This window comes from Mercenaria mercenaria, chromosome 15 (genome assembly GCF_021730395.1).
Source record: "Mercenaria mercenaria strain notata chromosome 15, MADL_Memer_1, whole genome shotgun sequence".
NCBI lineage: Eukaryota > Metazoa > Mollusca > Bivalvia > Venerida > Veneridae > Mercenaria > Mercenaria mercenaria.
The window spans coordinates 48,257,959-48,274,773 of record NC_069375.1 but is presented as its reverse complement, the minus strand read 5'-3'; the positions used below and the strand labels follow the sequence as shown (position 1 = coordinate 48,274,773).

At 32.0% G+C, this 16,815-nt stretch overlaps 1 protein-coding gene across 1 annotated transcript in view; it reads left to right on the top strand.

Moving 5' to 3' along the window:
* The window catches only part of LOC123552226 (uncharacterized), a 34,760-nt gene extending 18,430 nt beyond the window's left edge, over positions 1-16,330 (top strand). The window contains exon 3 of the mRNA XM_053525212.1: positions 8,139-16,330. Within this exon, the coding sequence (XP_053381187.1) occupies positions 8,171-9,643 (1,473 nt within the window). The 5' untranslated portion in view covers positions 8,139-8,170 and the 3' untranslated portion in view covers positions 9,644-16,330. The remainder of the gene's footprint in view (positions 1-8,138) is intronic.
* The last annotated feature ends 485 nt before the right edge of the window (positions 16,331-16,815 follow it).

Below are 16,815 nucleotides of genomic sequence, written 5' to 3'. Positions count from 1 at the left end.
CAATGACTAAGAAAACTGGGCTTTAGGCAGAACCAAGAATAATTAATATAAGTATGTCCATGTGTGTAAATACGTGGCAGTCTTGATTTATCGAATAATTTCTTTGAAGCAAAGTAATAAATTTGAGCGTGATTTTCATAGTATCGTTTAAAAATTGACCTGACATACATAATAAACACTATTGGTTATCGGGTTTGACTAGATATCGGAAAGGGCTTAACATTATCCGTAATAGCCGGCCATATGGAAATTATTAAATTATGTCTTCATATTTCATTTTGCTAATAAAAAGAAAATAAATAATATAAAATATAAATTTTCAGTTTTTAAACAATTTAAAATTAAAAAACGAGATTTCGAGTCAATGTATAAAACGCTAACCAGAAATGGCCTAACATGATAGGAAAGGGCCTATCATATGTTTATTATTGAAAATTATTCTATCATGTCTTCTAATTGCATTTTACAAATGAAAACAACAAAAAAAAAAAATGATCAATTTTCGATTTTAAAATTAATGACAGACAAAATATGAGTGAGGCATTGGAAAGGGCTTAATTTAATCGAATATGGCTTGCAATATGTTCATTATTAATAATATCTAATTATTTCTTTGTATTTCATTAGGCAAATAAAAAAGAGAGTAAATCATGAAAGAAAAATATCAATTTGATATTTTTGAATGACTTTTAGAGACAAATACGAGTCAATGCATATAACGCACTGACCGGATAGGGCCTAACTTGTTGGGAAAGGGCCTATTATATGTTTATAATAAGAACTTATTTAATCATTTCTTTGTTTTTCATTTAACAGATTAAAAGGAAAATAAATTATGATAGAAAAATACCAATTTATGATTTTAGATAAATAATAGACAAAATACAAGTCAGTGACTAGAAAGGGCCTTACTTGATCGGAAAGGGGCCGTCATATGTTTAGAAATTATTTAATTTTTCTCATATTCAAATTAGCAAATGAAAAAGAAAAAAAAAAAAGAAATTATGAGGAAAAATGATCATCACTGGAAATTATACAATTATTTCTTCATATTTCATTAAAAACTGAAAATGAATTATGAAAAAATATAAATAGAGTTATACACAAATTATGAGTCAATGCATAAAGCGCGTTGATTGCAATTGGCTTAACTTGATCGGAAAGAGCTGCCATGTGTTGGGGCTTATTACATTATTTCCTTGTTCATTTTCAAAGCATATTTAAGGGACAAATATCCATTAAGCAGGAAATATGATCAGTGTTGCTGTTTATGTATTTGAAATGTTAAAGTGAAAGGTACAGAAGGCCTAAAATTTACAAAAGCGGAATCTGTTAAACGTGAATACATCCCATAATGAGATACAAAATGAATAATCAGAAATTTAATTAACATAGCTGATAATATGTGGGACTTTTTAAAATAAAATAGCGGCATTGTTTGAAGGAAACAAATTAAAATAAATAAAGGCGGTTACTGTTTAATAAGAAAATTTTACGACATTTGTCTTATGCCACTTGTGGGTGTTTGCAAATATACTTATTAATTGATAAACCCGATAGGTGTGATAATTGAATCAATCTGAATCACTACTGATCACAGGCACGTGTTTGTAACATCACATACATTAGAGCGATATGTGCTTTCATAAAAATCGCATTTGTTTCCGTTTTTTTAAATATAAGAATAATCCAATATTTCGCAATAACAGAAATATGGCAGGCCCTATCCGATCGGCGCGTTATATCATTTTTTTGTTTTATGCCGTCATATTCCGTCTATAAATCACTTAACAAACGAAAAGTGATACAAAAGAGTAACAAGTTATTATTTACTTAGTTACTAAATAAAATCTGAAGAAAGAATGAAATAATTCCCACTTTTTTTATAAAGATATGGCAGGCCCTTTCCAACAAACGAGGCCCTCTCAGATCAAGACGTTTTAAACACTGGAGCGTATTTTATCTTTAATTCTTTTAAAAATAGAAAACTGATATTTTTTCTTTCAATTGATTTTGTTTTATTTTCTAAATGAAATATGAAGTAATAATTTAATAATTTCCGATAATAAACATATGGCAGGCCATTTTAATGGAATGACCCAAATACCGAATTGTTGAGAAGTGGTAGGAAATAATGTCTAAAAAGTTTGCTTTGTTTGGAAATATTTATTTCATTATATTTAATGTACAACGACTGTCTATGGTCTTTTTGTATAAAGAAAAACATCAAACGTTTTCAAAAATATTTACCTCCTTACATGTAATTCTTTTAGTTATGTGACTAACATACTTATCAATGTTCTCCCACTCAGTTACTTACAACATTGTTTGAACTATGACAGTGTTGTGTAATTTTGACAGCTCTGCTTTCGCTAATATTTTGTAATTTTTGCAAGGTGGTTAGATATACAAGTTTTGAAACGTTTTTAATCATCGCAGTATAAATACATTGGACACACTCAAATCATAAACATAATGATAAAATATTTTCGAAAAAAAGACGTTTGGTATTTTCTACGAAAAAGAACATACACAATATAATTATACTATAGTATGTGATTTAGACAACATTTCTGACCTATGAAGACGTCCTCTTTTTGAAGCCTCTTTTACTTGTTCCGAACGGTTTGGTATACCTTTTATGAACTAGTTTTATACCTTATGCAAACACTCACCTGGGGGAGATTTCAAAGTACTTTACATGAAGCTTACGGGAAATGTATGAAGAATATAATAAATATAAACAAAACGCGGGGTGTTTGTAAAAGCTACTGGAACAAGGCCAGAAAAAAAATGCCACTGTAAAGGTTATGTACGCTACTCCTAGGTATACTATAAGAAACGTGGTCATGAACGGGAGATTTACTTACCCATTTCAATTGCGCATTTCTCACCTAAAACGTGCAGTTCTGTAAATGTGTACTATAGATATTGAACAAGTGGTGATATTTCTTTTTTGTGTACCGGTCACATACCTTCAGTATTTTTTTAACTCAGAGAAACAACGCATAGTTTATATTTCATTAACATTACAGAAAGAACTTTGACGAACTAATGAAGTTCCGATCTAGATTACAAATATATCCTGATTGGCTGATGTCAAAATGTATGTCAGTCGTCGTTTATGCGTGTATGCTAAAATGTGTATATGTAATATTTATATGCAATGTGAATTAAATAAACATTTCAATTGTTTAATAAATGTTTGACTTTAAGTTCAATATCTTTTCTGAGATGAATTTCATTCACTATTCCGAGTGTTACAGCATAACTGTGCATATTGTGCATTCTGACTGGTTTTGTTTGTTTACATTTCGCCAAATATGTGAACACCGCTGTGACCTCTAGTCCGGATGTTTATAAGGGAGGTTCATCCAAGTTATTGATTTTTTTTTTTTTTTTTTTTTTTTTTTTTTTTTTTTTTTTTTGTAACGTTGATGAAAGCATAAAATATGTGGAGTGTCTCTGCAATATCAAATGTTAAGACAATGTGATTGCACGATTGATGATAAATTACAACTTGTTCAAATATGCTTGGTACCCATTCATCGAACTGCAGGTTTTAGGTGAGAAATGCGCAATTGAAATAAGTTAGAGGATAGTGACCGGTGACGAAAACGATCTCATTACATTCGTTTCTCAAATGTTACTTAATAAACACCTTTTTGACAATTTACATTCGCAGATAAACGACATATTAACTGGTTATACGTGTTAACAATTCTGTGCCGCCATCCATATATTTTTTCTACGATTTTCATTAATAGAAAGGCTTAATGCAATGTTTATAGAACCTGTTGCCAAAACCGCTAGCTTCCGGTTTGTCGTAATTTTGTGTATTCACTTGCAAGTATATATCGGCATAATTTATGAATATACCAAATATATATACGTTGCTGTGTCCATTTCTTGAAAACATTACTATTCATCTTGAAGCCTTTTCCAATTATACGATCACATATACATGACAAAAGTTATTGAACATCTTTGTATTATTTGGATATTAATACAAACATAATAAACGATAAATGGGGGTAGGGGAAAAATTAAGACAATACAGTGAGAACGAAATTGGTGACCCCGATTTTTTTTCGCTCATTTTACAGCAAAATAAATTTATATGAGTTTTTTTTTTAATCTATGGACCAGTCTTTGCAACACTACTTAGTCATTCCGTTCGAAAACAATAAAAGATTTTGGCATGAATTTTGCATAAAGTAAGCTTACTTTATTAATAAGTATGTTTCGTTAATAGACATGACCGTCAGGGGTGGAACAGGTTGATCCTTTATGGATACTGTGCATGAGATGTTGCTACACGCAGTGTCTGTTTATTTTGTTTTGTTTTGTTTTTGTTTTTGCTTAGATTGAGCATTTATTTTGCGGTGTTTTTTTTTTTTGCTCACACTGGCGGACAACATGGACAGCTTGCATTTGTGGCTGCTGGGCCACGCTTGGACTGCCGCATCTGAAATATACAATAAAAGAAATAAAACATAAGCGGTTATAACTATGAAATAGGTTAACCACCCTTGTGTGAGCTACACTATACAATAGACCCATACAAGTACTAGTGGTACTATGCAGGTCCCTGAAAACAAACTATAATATCTTAAACAGCAGATTTTAAAACTGCTTAGTAACTAGCCCTGCAAACATGTCAGATAAAGCCATTTACCAAACAATGTACGTAAATCAGAGAATCTGTCCGGATTACAAAGATATTGATAATACATCAGACTTTAAAATTGTCTTGATGATTACAAGAGCATCACATCAAATGATCTTATTTATATTCGAAACACATCAGGCAAGACTGGCCTGGACAATAACATCAGAACGATTGCGTCTGAATTATCTTGAGAGGTATCATACCAATAATAGGTACGTATTAAGTACTTAAAATCAATAGTAGGCTTGTGAGACATTTGTTATTATAAGACATCTTTTGTGAAAATTATTAAAATATTATACAATGTGCGTGTATGCCTCATAGTTTCACACAGAATATTCAGTAGCCTAATAAGAATTATAGGATACATGTTAAATTATACATATCTGGCTAATTAAGACGGTTGATGTCATTATGGAGGCAACGACTGCAGCCAGGATGTTGTTAACGAGCTTCCAATGGCCTGAACTAGTTAGGTGGTTTTCATCAGTATGAAAAGTTGTTAGTTTCGCTCGGGCAGACCAGAATCCCTTCAGTCGCCAGAATTTTACGGTTTTGTTCGAAGAAACCTGAATTTGGGTGGCCAGAAGTGTATTTATTTGTCTTGTCCACACGCGCAATAACCAGGCCACATCCACCGGATAACTCGTCAATTTAGATTCCTATGTACGATTTGGAATACAATAACTCTCTGGACCTGATGGCGGTTCTATCAATGTACGTGGTAGATACATGATTTGGGCTGCAACCAATTCCGGAGAGTATCTGCTTGATCTAAGATCATTAGTCCCTATCATTATTAACACAAACTTTGGCGAGAAGTCACTAACAGTGTCCTGATTGTTAATTAAAGTTTGCACATATCCACCTGGAAAGCCCGAGAACTGAATCATAGGCTTCGAGTCAAAACCTAGATTATATGACATGCTAGGTCTGTCCCGGATAAAACTACGTAAACGTGACACAAAAGAATGTCCATCTAACTGTACAGAACAATACATGGTTTTTCTAAGTTACGTAATCGACGAATAACGCTTAAATACCCTCCGTAGTGCAGAAGTTACCTCCGTAATTTGACAACTAATTCATCCGAGTAAAGAATTACCGTGTTCTCAGCAGTAATAAAGATTTAAAAACACATAAAAGTTGATATTTTTTGCTAGAAAGTTTAAAGAACTTCTTTGTATTGTGAATTTACAATTTAATAACTTAGGATAATTTCTGTGATATTCTTTTCAAAATTAGCTAGCAGTTTCAGAGGAGAATTCTTTAAAAGTTACCATATAGCCATACAGAGAAAACATACCCCGCCCCTGGTCGGACATGTTTTTTAAAATAAAAAAATCTATTGAAAGGAATCTGGTGAATGGTCACTTAAGGTAAATTGCTATGAAATTAACTTGGATCAGCACATTTAGAGAGGAATCGTTGGTATTTGTAAGAATTTGTTAGAGTCGCCAAAGAAACGTTTTAGTGTAACTATTTCAAAGAAGTGTTAGGTCTGTGTTTCGGAGAAGAATGTTCGTACATCACAATATCATAGAAAGAAAGAATTGTTTTACATGAAAATTAAACAGTATGTAAACATTGATATTATTCTACAAAACCACTATAAATTTATTCATATATATATTGGATTTTGAAAAAGAACTGCATGAATGGGCCACACTTCTTGAACAGTTTAACGCCATTAAAAACTCACAATTTTTAAGAAGTTGTTATATGCAACTCTTTTTGAATATTTTAAGTATCCAATTCTACGGGAAAGAACGGTAAAACATGTATTGGACAGATGGGTTGTTTATAAAGATGTTGTTTGTTTACTAAAAATGTCTGTGGTTTTGCGACATACTGCTAAACCTTAAGGAGATTTTATTTTCATTTCGGTTGCTATGGAAGCCAGAAATTAGTAATGACTACCTGAAGGACTTTGAAAGAAGGCTACCCAAGTAACACTCTTGTGAAGTGTGGTTGAAATCTTCATCGTGATTAAGAAGGAGGTATTCCTTAAAGACAACGCACGCACTGACATCAAACGATCATAAAAGGTCACTGTAGCATGAAATGCAAACGAAGGTAATGAAACAATAACCGATGATCAGAGTCTTGGGACGTTGTCCTAAGGAGTCATATAAAGAGGTAGTTGCCTTTATATTTGTATGTGCGCATGCCAAACCGGAAGCTAACGTGAGAATTTACGACAATGTTTATGACAAACTATATGCAGGGTTCTCACTAAGATTTTCAAAGTTTTTTGGAATAATTTTGTGTCCCATATGAAAAATTGGAGTCCTATATATTTGCCGTTTGTTAGATAAATTCATCTGAAAAACATGTTTGTATATTTATTTTTCTGGAAAAAAATCATTAACCTGCTTTATGGCTTAATTATGCTGAAATAATTAATATATTACCACAGAAACGCTACAAAACATTGTTGCCTTAAAATGACGTCACCGCTTTTATCTTGAAACTACTGAGCATTGTTTTATTTGAACTTTTTTAAACAGCCAGTATTCGCCAAAATATTTTAATAAGTCTTTCGTTCTAAATAATGAAAAATACTTTTCGGCTTTTATGTAGCAATATTGAAACATTATGCGGAATGTAAGAAAATGGCTGATGATAACTGATGTTATTGGGAATATAGTTGGGTGAAAGGTTACTTACTCCGTCACTTTCAAATAAATATTGGGCAGTTCGATTTAATATTAATACCAATTTGTTCGTTTCTATTGATAATTTGGTACCTATATACTAAAATTAGGCTATAAAGTTGTTCAAATTTCAGTAGAAAACAGTGATTTCTTAAATTAAATTAATGTTATGAGAATAATATTTGCAAGCAAAATGATTTTTTTCCATCAAAATCAGACCAGGGGTACTACTGTTAGTAATTTAACATTAGAACTTTGTTGAAATAAATGCAAATAACACAAACATATTACTTACTTTAAAAATAAAATGTTTTGAAGATAAAAACGCAAGATTTAAGATATTTTAAACCTCTCTATTGTCATGGTAAAATTAAACGTTAAGACAAAAAGGTTACCATGTAAAATTATCAACTACGTAGATTTGTACGGATACCAGTGAAATTTAAATACACTTAAAAGTATTAAATATCCGTATTTTCCTTCTTCTTTCAATAATAAGTACCTTCAAACTAGATAAAAATGGACTAGAAGAGACAGAGTTAAACGAACTTGAGACTGTTGCAGCTAAACATTAAATTACAAGTAATACCATAAATTGCTGCGGTTCAACAAATTTAAATTTACCCTTGTACCAAAGATTACTAATTCCTTAATCTAACAACAAATGGTTGTCGTTATACCGATTCCATTTTTAATGCGCAATGACATACATTTCACAATTTCATTTCAGTTAACTGTCATACGGTGGATTTTGCAAAATGAAGGATTTTGACGTGTGACCTAATCTGTCCCTTTTCTGTTCCTTTTAGAAGTATTGAAAGTAACTTCAGAAGTGGTAAAAATGATGAGAATAAAGGTGTTGAGGAAGTCTGCAGTTATAGTCACAGTGTCATGTTTCTTCATTGCTTGCCTTACTACGTGGAAAAATACACATAGACCTCAGAGGAAGTTTGAAAACACGCAAGTTAAAATAGGAATTTTGATTCCATTTCATGACATAAAATTTTCCATCCACGACGTTTTTAAGTTGAAGACTGCGAATGATCAATTTGCATTCAAAGTATACGGGAGAAATAGTAATGTGGAACAACGCCTTCTAAATAGCGATTTAAATGCCAATAATAAAGTCACATCCTTGGGAGCATCTACTGAAACATTCACCAAGACTGTAAATCATTTGGCACATATATCGGTAAAAGACGGCATGGATTACCTGATTTTGATATGTAATGGCACGTTTTCTAATGTCCTTAATACAGACGGGATAATATATTCAATAAAGAAACTTAGAAAACACATTGTATCAGACTTTGGCATAGTTGTCACATCCGAAATGGGTGAAACACAATTGACACGGTCGTATTTAATTGTCATACATAAGTCTCATTTGGAAGTATTCAAACAATTCTTCCCCACTGATCTTGATTTAGACAATTTGGAAGCAATTCAGTGGATTACGGATGTTTATAAACCATATCATATTACAGAACTGAAAGTTCAAAACTCTACGGAGCCATTGCAATTGAGCGTTCAGTTTAAATTTGGAAACAGCTTGGACGATAAACCTTTAGAACAATATCGAAATAAAATCACTAACCATATCATTTCAAAGCAGTCTGTCTTTATTGTTTCTTACTCATTATTTGGTTCAGACACCCGTTACACAGATGGGGCACTGGCAAATACAGAATTAATCAAAACTATATATCCGAGCTGGACAGTGTGGTTATATCACGACAACACCGTCCCCTTAAACGTAATATCTACTGTCTGTGACAAAACTATAGTAAAATGCATGAATATGACAGGATCTGTGTTAAAAAACAAAATGTCTTGGCGATTTCTAGTCGCTTCTGTGCCTTTTGTGTCACGATATATAATAAGGGATATAGATTCAAGGTTATCTCCACGTGAGAAAGCGGCCGTAGATGAATGGATTGTGTCTGGAAAAAGATTTCATGTGATGCGTGATCACCCATCACACTCTCACTACGCTATGAGTGGTGGAATGTGGGGCGGTACTTGGGAAGCCATTCCTAACATGGAACATTTGTTACAACATCAAGTTATGAACGACAATTACCTTCAAGACATGGACTTTCTTAATAGTGTTGTATGGCCGATTGCGCAACCATCCGTGTACCAGCATGACTCTTTCTCATGTGACCGATTCGGAGGAGGTCATCCGTTTCCTTCGAAACGTGTTGGACTGGAACATGTCGGAAGCGTTTATATAAATGGGAAGATGAGGAAAACGGACACGGATATTTTAAGCAATGCAAAAGCGCCAGCACAGTGTCAGATTTTATTCTAAAAGAAATGAAAGCAGATTCATCGATTGACTTAATATAAACAACTTAATATCAGTTCATATCGACCGAATGTCACTGTAGTATCATTGTTTAATGTAAACTGCTGGATTCCTGACGTTAAAAATATATAATTAACCATTTTAGAGAGTATTCACATGTAGGTTAATCAGAAATATACATAGATATTTTCGATTGTTTCATTTGTAGTGCATAAAAAGAACAATCTGAAAAATCATGTAGATTCGTCAGTGACTTGAGTGGCGTACAAGGCAGCAAAATAACTTCCGCAAAAGCTGACATTCATATTTCAAACTTAGTAAACTCAAACCCGTACCTTGGAAAGTGACAGAAATAGAATCTGCATTAACTGATCTCCGAATGCGGCAAACGATGGAGAATCTAATGTTTTATGGTAAACCTGAAGCAAGGCACGGCCAAACTGAGAATTGCGAGGAAATCATCTAAAAATACCTACAAGACATTTTTGGAATACACAAAGAAGCTAGAAATAGCATCAAAATTGATTTTGCCAACAGACTGGGGAAAGAGGACAAAAAGTAAAACAAGAGCTGTCCATAAGACCGCCAATGCTCGATTAATCAAATTATTGTCCCAGAAGCAGGAATATTACCGTAAATGTTATAATAATTATAGTTTCAATCCAGTATCTGGATTAATTTTTGAGAACTTTGGAAAATTTTGGAAAACTTTAACCAGGATTTTCTTAGTACAGTGGAGGCATTATTTGGCCAAACTACATGTCAGAGACTTGATGCTACCACCTAGATTGATAACCCCAAAGACACATGTGAAGTTTCAATTTAATAACTGCATTAGTTTTGGGGATATTAACGTGCGTACAAAGTTTTAACCAGAAGTTTCAAAGTCCAAAAGGGGGCATAATTTGTCCAAAATACATGTAAGAGTTATAAGACTTGATCATGTGAGTTTGGTTATTGACCTAGGAAAAGAAAATTTCAAAGTTATAATTAGCTTTATATGTACTTGTACGCACAACTTGCTATAACCTAGATTTATAACCCGAAGACACAAGTGAAGTTTCAATTTAATATCTGCATTAGTTGTGGGAAAAGTAACTTGCTTATAAAATTTTAACCATGATATTTTAAGTCCAAAAGGGGGGCATAATTTTCACAAAATGCATGTCACAGTTATGGGACTTGATCATGTGAGGTTGGTTATTGACCTAGAAGAAAGAAAATTAAGTTTCAAAGCTATATGCCTTTAAATAATAGCTATATGTACTTGCAAGCAAAACTTTAACCAGGATTTTCTAAGACCAAAAGAACGCATAATTTGTCCAAAATGTATGTCAGAGTTATGTGAATTGATGCTATAACCTAGTTTTATAATCCGGGAGAAACATGTGAAGTTTCAGTTCAACATCTGCATTGGTTTTGGATACTGTAATAAAAGCAAAACTTTAACCAGGATTTTTCAAGTCCAAAAGTGGCTGATTCTTATGTGTTAGTCTCGCCTCTAATTTAGCAAGCTGCTTCAAAGAAACGAATACAATTTAAAGTTTAGAAAATATATTAAATTAATTAAATTTCTTTTAAAATACTATCATAACTTTGCAGTCATATTGTATCGTAATATATGATCCAGTTTAAATATATCGATATAAGATTTCATACAGGTACACATGTATGATAACAATATTATTGCTAAAAGCTTTCCCGTACTTTTCCCACATAGTTTTTAGTGTTTTGGTGCGGATTGCCAATAATATTTACAGTATTCTTTAACCGCTTGTACATAATTTCAGCTTCTGGTATTGCATTGATTTTTAACTCTTAGTATATTTGTACTATATACTGTTTTAGTTTTTTATAATACGTGATTTAAGTTCATGTCCTATGTTACACACTAAGTATATATGATGATATGTCAGAAGACCATATTTTAGACTGGCAATATCTTAATACGTTACCCTGTAAAAATTATATGTCACGACAAACATTTCTTGACTAGATGCGAATGACATTGTTTAATTTTGCTTATTAGAGTGCAAAATCATAATTGTTTGTTCTAACGTGAGCATGATATTTTCTTGCAAATTGATAAACACCTGTTTTGATAAAGCCTTTCCCGGCATTACGATACAACGGCTGTGCCAAAGAAATAAAACAAAAAACGTTCGCAAGTCTAGCTTGGCCAGGAATATCTGCTGAAAATACTCGCCATCGAATGACCATGTCCATAAACTCTTCCTGCAGGATTAAACAGGCTGTAAACTGTTAGAGAGGACATTGTACCATAACAGGTCAGTAATTCACTTATAGTCTTGCTCTAACTTTGACTCAGTTTAGCAGGGTTTCCAGCTTTCGGCCATATTGGTGTAATGTCGTATAGAAGTTGATATATTTAATATGTATTAGTAGGCCCGTACATGTCTTTAAAACTCTGTATAGATCAACTTTGCTAGATAAATGTAACAAAGACAGTGGGTCTTCTCTTCTCGAATGATAAAATGATACAGATCTAAACGAGAGCAAATTATTGTATTTCGATTCTAACAAGTTATCATTTATTATATTTACACCTTGAAGTTATTCACCAAATATTTGCCTGATTCATGTGACATTCTTTCCAAGCGCGATGCCATGACACTTCACGCTATGTCAGTGCATGTGTCGCATAATAACATACAGTTTCTGTGTTCTTTTTAACAGGTGTGCTAGAATATAAGGAGGATTAGTTGCCGAATGATACCAGATACATTTTATTTGTCTGTATTTTTCGTTCAACCGTTCTCTTTCAATGTCGTTTGAACAAAATAATACGGTAAGAAAGACCGTTGTATTGAAATCTAACATGAGTGGGCATAATGATAACAATGTGTGTGTAAAATTCAATATAACAGTTACCAAATATTATCTATTTGATCTCCGTCGTAAATCCTAGAGGCAAATCACTACCCAGCTGGGCGGCTATTGCTCAGTTTACATGTATGATTGATTACCTATTTACAACTTAAAAGTCGTGTAGTAATAATACTGAATTTTAACGGCTTTTTATTGTAATGTAAACTTCTTTAGATCATTACTGAGATATCTTGCTTCTCCTCTTGCTTTTAAACATTTTTTATCTTATTCATTAAGTATACTTATACTCTAATATCCTTCTTATTGCAGAAGATAAAAACATATAAGTTTTTCGAAATTCTCTTCAGTATGATCAGTTCGTAAAGAAGTATCTTTTATTTAATACTTATATTATCTTTTACATCATAAATAATGATTATTTAAAAAGTGAAACGTACTATTTTACTTTATTAATGTATTACATGAAATACAATGTCAGTTTACTCAAATCTTACTATATCAAGCCATTGCAAAACGGAAATTTTGTACAAGGCCCAGGGCTGACGAGATATTATGTTGTTGTTTTTTTTTGTTTTTTTTTTGTTTGTTTCATACACTATATTTAAATATACTTGAAATACAACTCACTCAAGGTACTTCTTAAATTAGCAGTAGATAGATTAGGTCTTGCAATTTCATCACACAACAAAACCCTTATATTTTAGAATAAAAAAATGATGAAAGATCTTTAACTCGGAGTGGTTTCTTTGTTAAATAGTGAGTATCAAACTCTACTAGGTTCAAAATTACTAGACGGTGAAAATTTGATTCAGTTAATAAATAATGATTTACTAGTAATGTGTATTATCTAAACGATAATGTCACAACTATTTACATTGAAAGGTGTAATAATGTATAGTATATGAACATACAAAGACGTGTTATTTCATCGTGCACATTTGTGAGCCATTTGTGGTGTCTAAACGCCGACGTCCATTTGGCGCATCGACGTCATTTACGTATTTCATATAGCATTGTGTATTTCATATTATTGTCAACTGAAGAAGCTATTAAAGTGAAACATATTTTGACAAGACTGTGTTAGTTTATGAATTTACAATATCATAGACGGTGAAAATGAAAGTTATTTCTGCAAGGTGAATCCCTTGTTAATGCAAAAGACATGATATGTAACTACAAAACTGTTCATGTAAAATAACCGAACAAGCCATATACACATGTAGTCAATGCCTCTGCAGAATTCAAAACAATAAGAGAAACACCATTTAAAGCCAAGCGGAACAAGCAAGAAGACGAGGATGTGGTGTTGAAATTTCAGGAATGTGTAAGAGAGAGTATTTTAATGTTTTATTTCATAGCCTCTTGTAGTTCAATTTAATGAGTGGCATTGTACATTTTATGAATGTTATATTTCTATGTATGTTAATATAACAATAATGAGACTCTAATAAACTATATAATGTATGTGTTGAAATATGTTAATTATGTTTCGCGCGCAGTTTTTAGTAAATAGGAGCACTAAATGTATGCAACAGTACCAAAGATGTCTCTTTTTCACACATTTTAGAGACAATTGTTATCTAAATGTGATAGACGAAAGGTTTGTATGCAATCTCCCTGGAAAACTCGCTTTGTACACTATATTTGATGGTAAAAATAAATTTTAATTCAAATTCGTCATTTAATGTCTAAATAACGATGTAAAACATAAAAGACTAAACATGACTGGAGTCTAGTTTTAACAAGGAAACATTAAAATTTGTTAAAAATGCATCATAAAATCTGTAGATCAAAATGTGAAACCGAATTATATTTACAACTAAAAAGAAAATTGTGCTTTAAACAGAACTAAGAATAATTAATATAGGTATGAACGTCCATGTGTGAGTATGTGGGTGTGTAAATACGTGGCAATGTTGATTTACCTAATAATTTCCTTGAAGCAAAGTAATAAATTTGAGTTTGATTTTCATAGTATCGTTTTAAAAATTTGTAAGACAGACGTGACTTGACATACATAATAAACGTTACTGGTTATCAGATTTGACTAGATACCGGAAAGAGTCAATTCCGCGAAAAAGGCTTAACATGATCCGAAAGGGCCTGTAATATGGAAATTATTAAATTATGCCTTCGTGTGATCAATTTTTGGTTTTTAAATCAATGGTAGACAAAATACGAGTCAGGCAAAAAACACGTTGATTTGAAATAGCTTAACTTGTTCGGAAATGGCTTGCAAAACGTTTGTTATTAGATATTATTTAATTATGTCTTTGTATTCCATTACGCATATAAAAAAGAAAAATAAATCATGAAAGAAAAATATCAATTTAGGATTTTTGAATGACATATAGAAGAAAAACGAGTCAAATAATTAAACGCACTGATCGGATAGGGCCTACTTTGATCGGAGAGGGTCTGCGCTGTATTTATAATAAGAAATAAGAAATGATTTAATTATTTCTTAAGCAGATAAAAAAAGAAAATAAACTATAAAAGAAAAAATCAGTTTATGATTTTAAATGAATTATAGACAGAATACAAGTCGGAAAGGGCCCAACTTGATCGAAAAGGGCCAGCCATATGTTTATTATTGGAAATTATTTAATCATTCTCATATTCCATTAAGCAAATAAAAAAGAAAAATAGATTATGAGGAAAAATATCATTTTTTATTATTTTTAAAAGAATTATAGACAAAATAGTATCAGTTCATAAAATGCGCTGATCGCAAAGGTCCTAACTTAATCGGAAAGGACGTATAATTATTATTGGAAATTATTTATTTTTTCTTCATATTTTATTTACATGTAGTCATTAAAAATAAAATAAAATAAGGAAAATTATCAATTTTCGATTTTCAAAAGAGTCATACAAAAACTATGAGTCATTGCATCAAGCGCTTCTGATTGAAATTGGCTTAACTTGATCGAAAAGAGCCTGCCATGTGTTTGGGATTATTTGATTATTTATTTTCCTAAAATAAACAACTGATATCAGAGTTTAACTTTAATATACAAATTTAATATGTAAATATTTCACATCTTAACTACGAGGCAATATAATGTATTTAATTACAAACTATTGTATAAAGTGTTCATAATCAAAGCATATTTAAGTGGCAAGTATCAATTAAAGAAGGAAATATGATGAGTGTTGCTGTTTTTTATTAAAAGATGTACAAGTAAACACTACATAAGGCTTAACATTTACAAAAGCGATCTGTTAAACGTGAATACACCTTAGGCCTAAAAAAATTGTTTGTTTCCAGTGACATGGCCAAAAAAAATAGGGTAGGTAGGTAGGCATTTTTTTTTGTTTTTTTGTTGTTTTTTTGTTAACTTAACACCATCGTAGTTTCAAACAGGGAGATTATAAACCTTATAAACATGCATCCTATTGTTATGTTTGATTTACACCCGAATGTACAATGACTTTGATGATGTTTTAGCAATATAAAATGCTATTTGATTGTGTATTTAAATATTATGAAATAAATACTTGCTTTACAATCATGTTGTTTTTTTCCGTTTCCAGGTTAGCCCGTCCAATTAGCTCAATCGGTAGAGCAGTCGATCTACATATCGAGTGGTCATAGGATCGTTGTGTCCTATATCATTCATTCTCCACCGCTAATTCATGTGGAGAAGTTGGCAATTACTTGCGGAGAACAGGGTTTATATTTGATTAAACATGAAACTTGAATGAAATCTTGCTGTGGATTCTCTCTTTAAATAATACATTTAATATTGAATATTATTCAACAACCAACATTTATATTTCAAACTAAAACCAAGTAAAAGTCCACTGGCCAGGAATATGTTTTGCATCTTTGAGCTGCATTGAGAGTAATACCATCACCCCCTACCCCAATCTAAAATTCTGGATTAACTGGAAATGCCAGACAGTGGAGTTTTGACTGGTATGCACAAATTGTGAATTAATAAAGCTGCAAGTGGTTGTTCAATGTCTTACTACTATAAATCCCATCTAAAACTGACTTTTCATGACTCTGCAGGCCTCGACCTTAACTTTTTTTCAGCAGTTGCCAGCAGGTCCACCAACTGCAAAAATCTAGTAGACCTGCTCAGACTTTAGTGGATCTCCAATTCTATCACATAAATTGTGATGTTGTACACTCATAACTTCATATGACTCAAAGAAACTGGACTTATTTCTAAAGTAATTAAAAATGGAAAACTGTAGCAATCTGTTATCCCGAAAAATAGTTATTTTGAAAAGTGTCCCAAAAAATGGACACAATAATCATCATCCACCCGGCCCCTGTTGAAAGTGAAAAAAAAACTTTAATAATTATCGGTAAT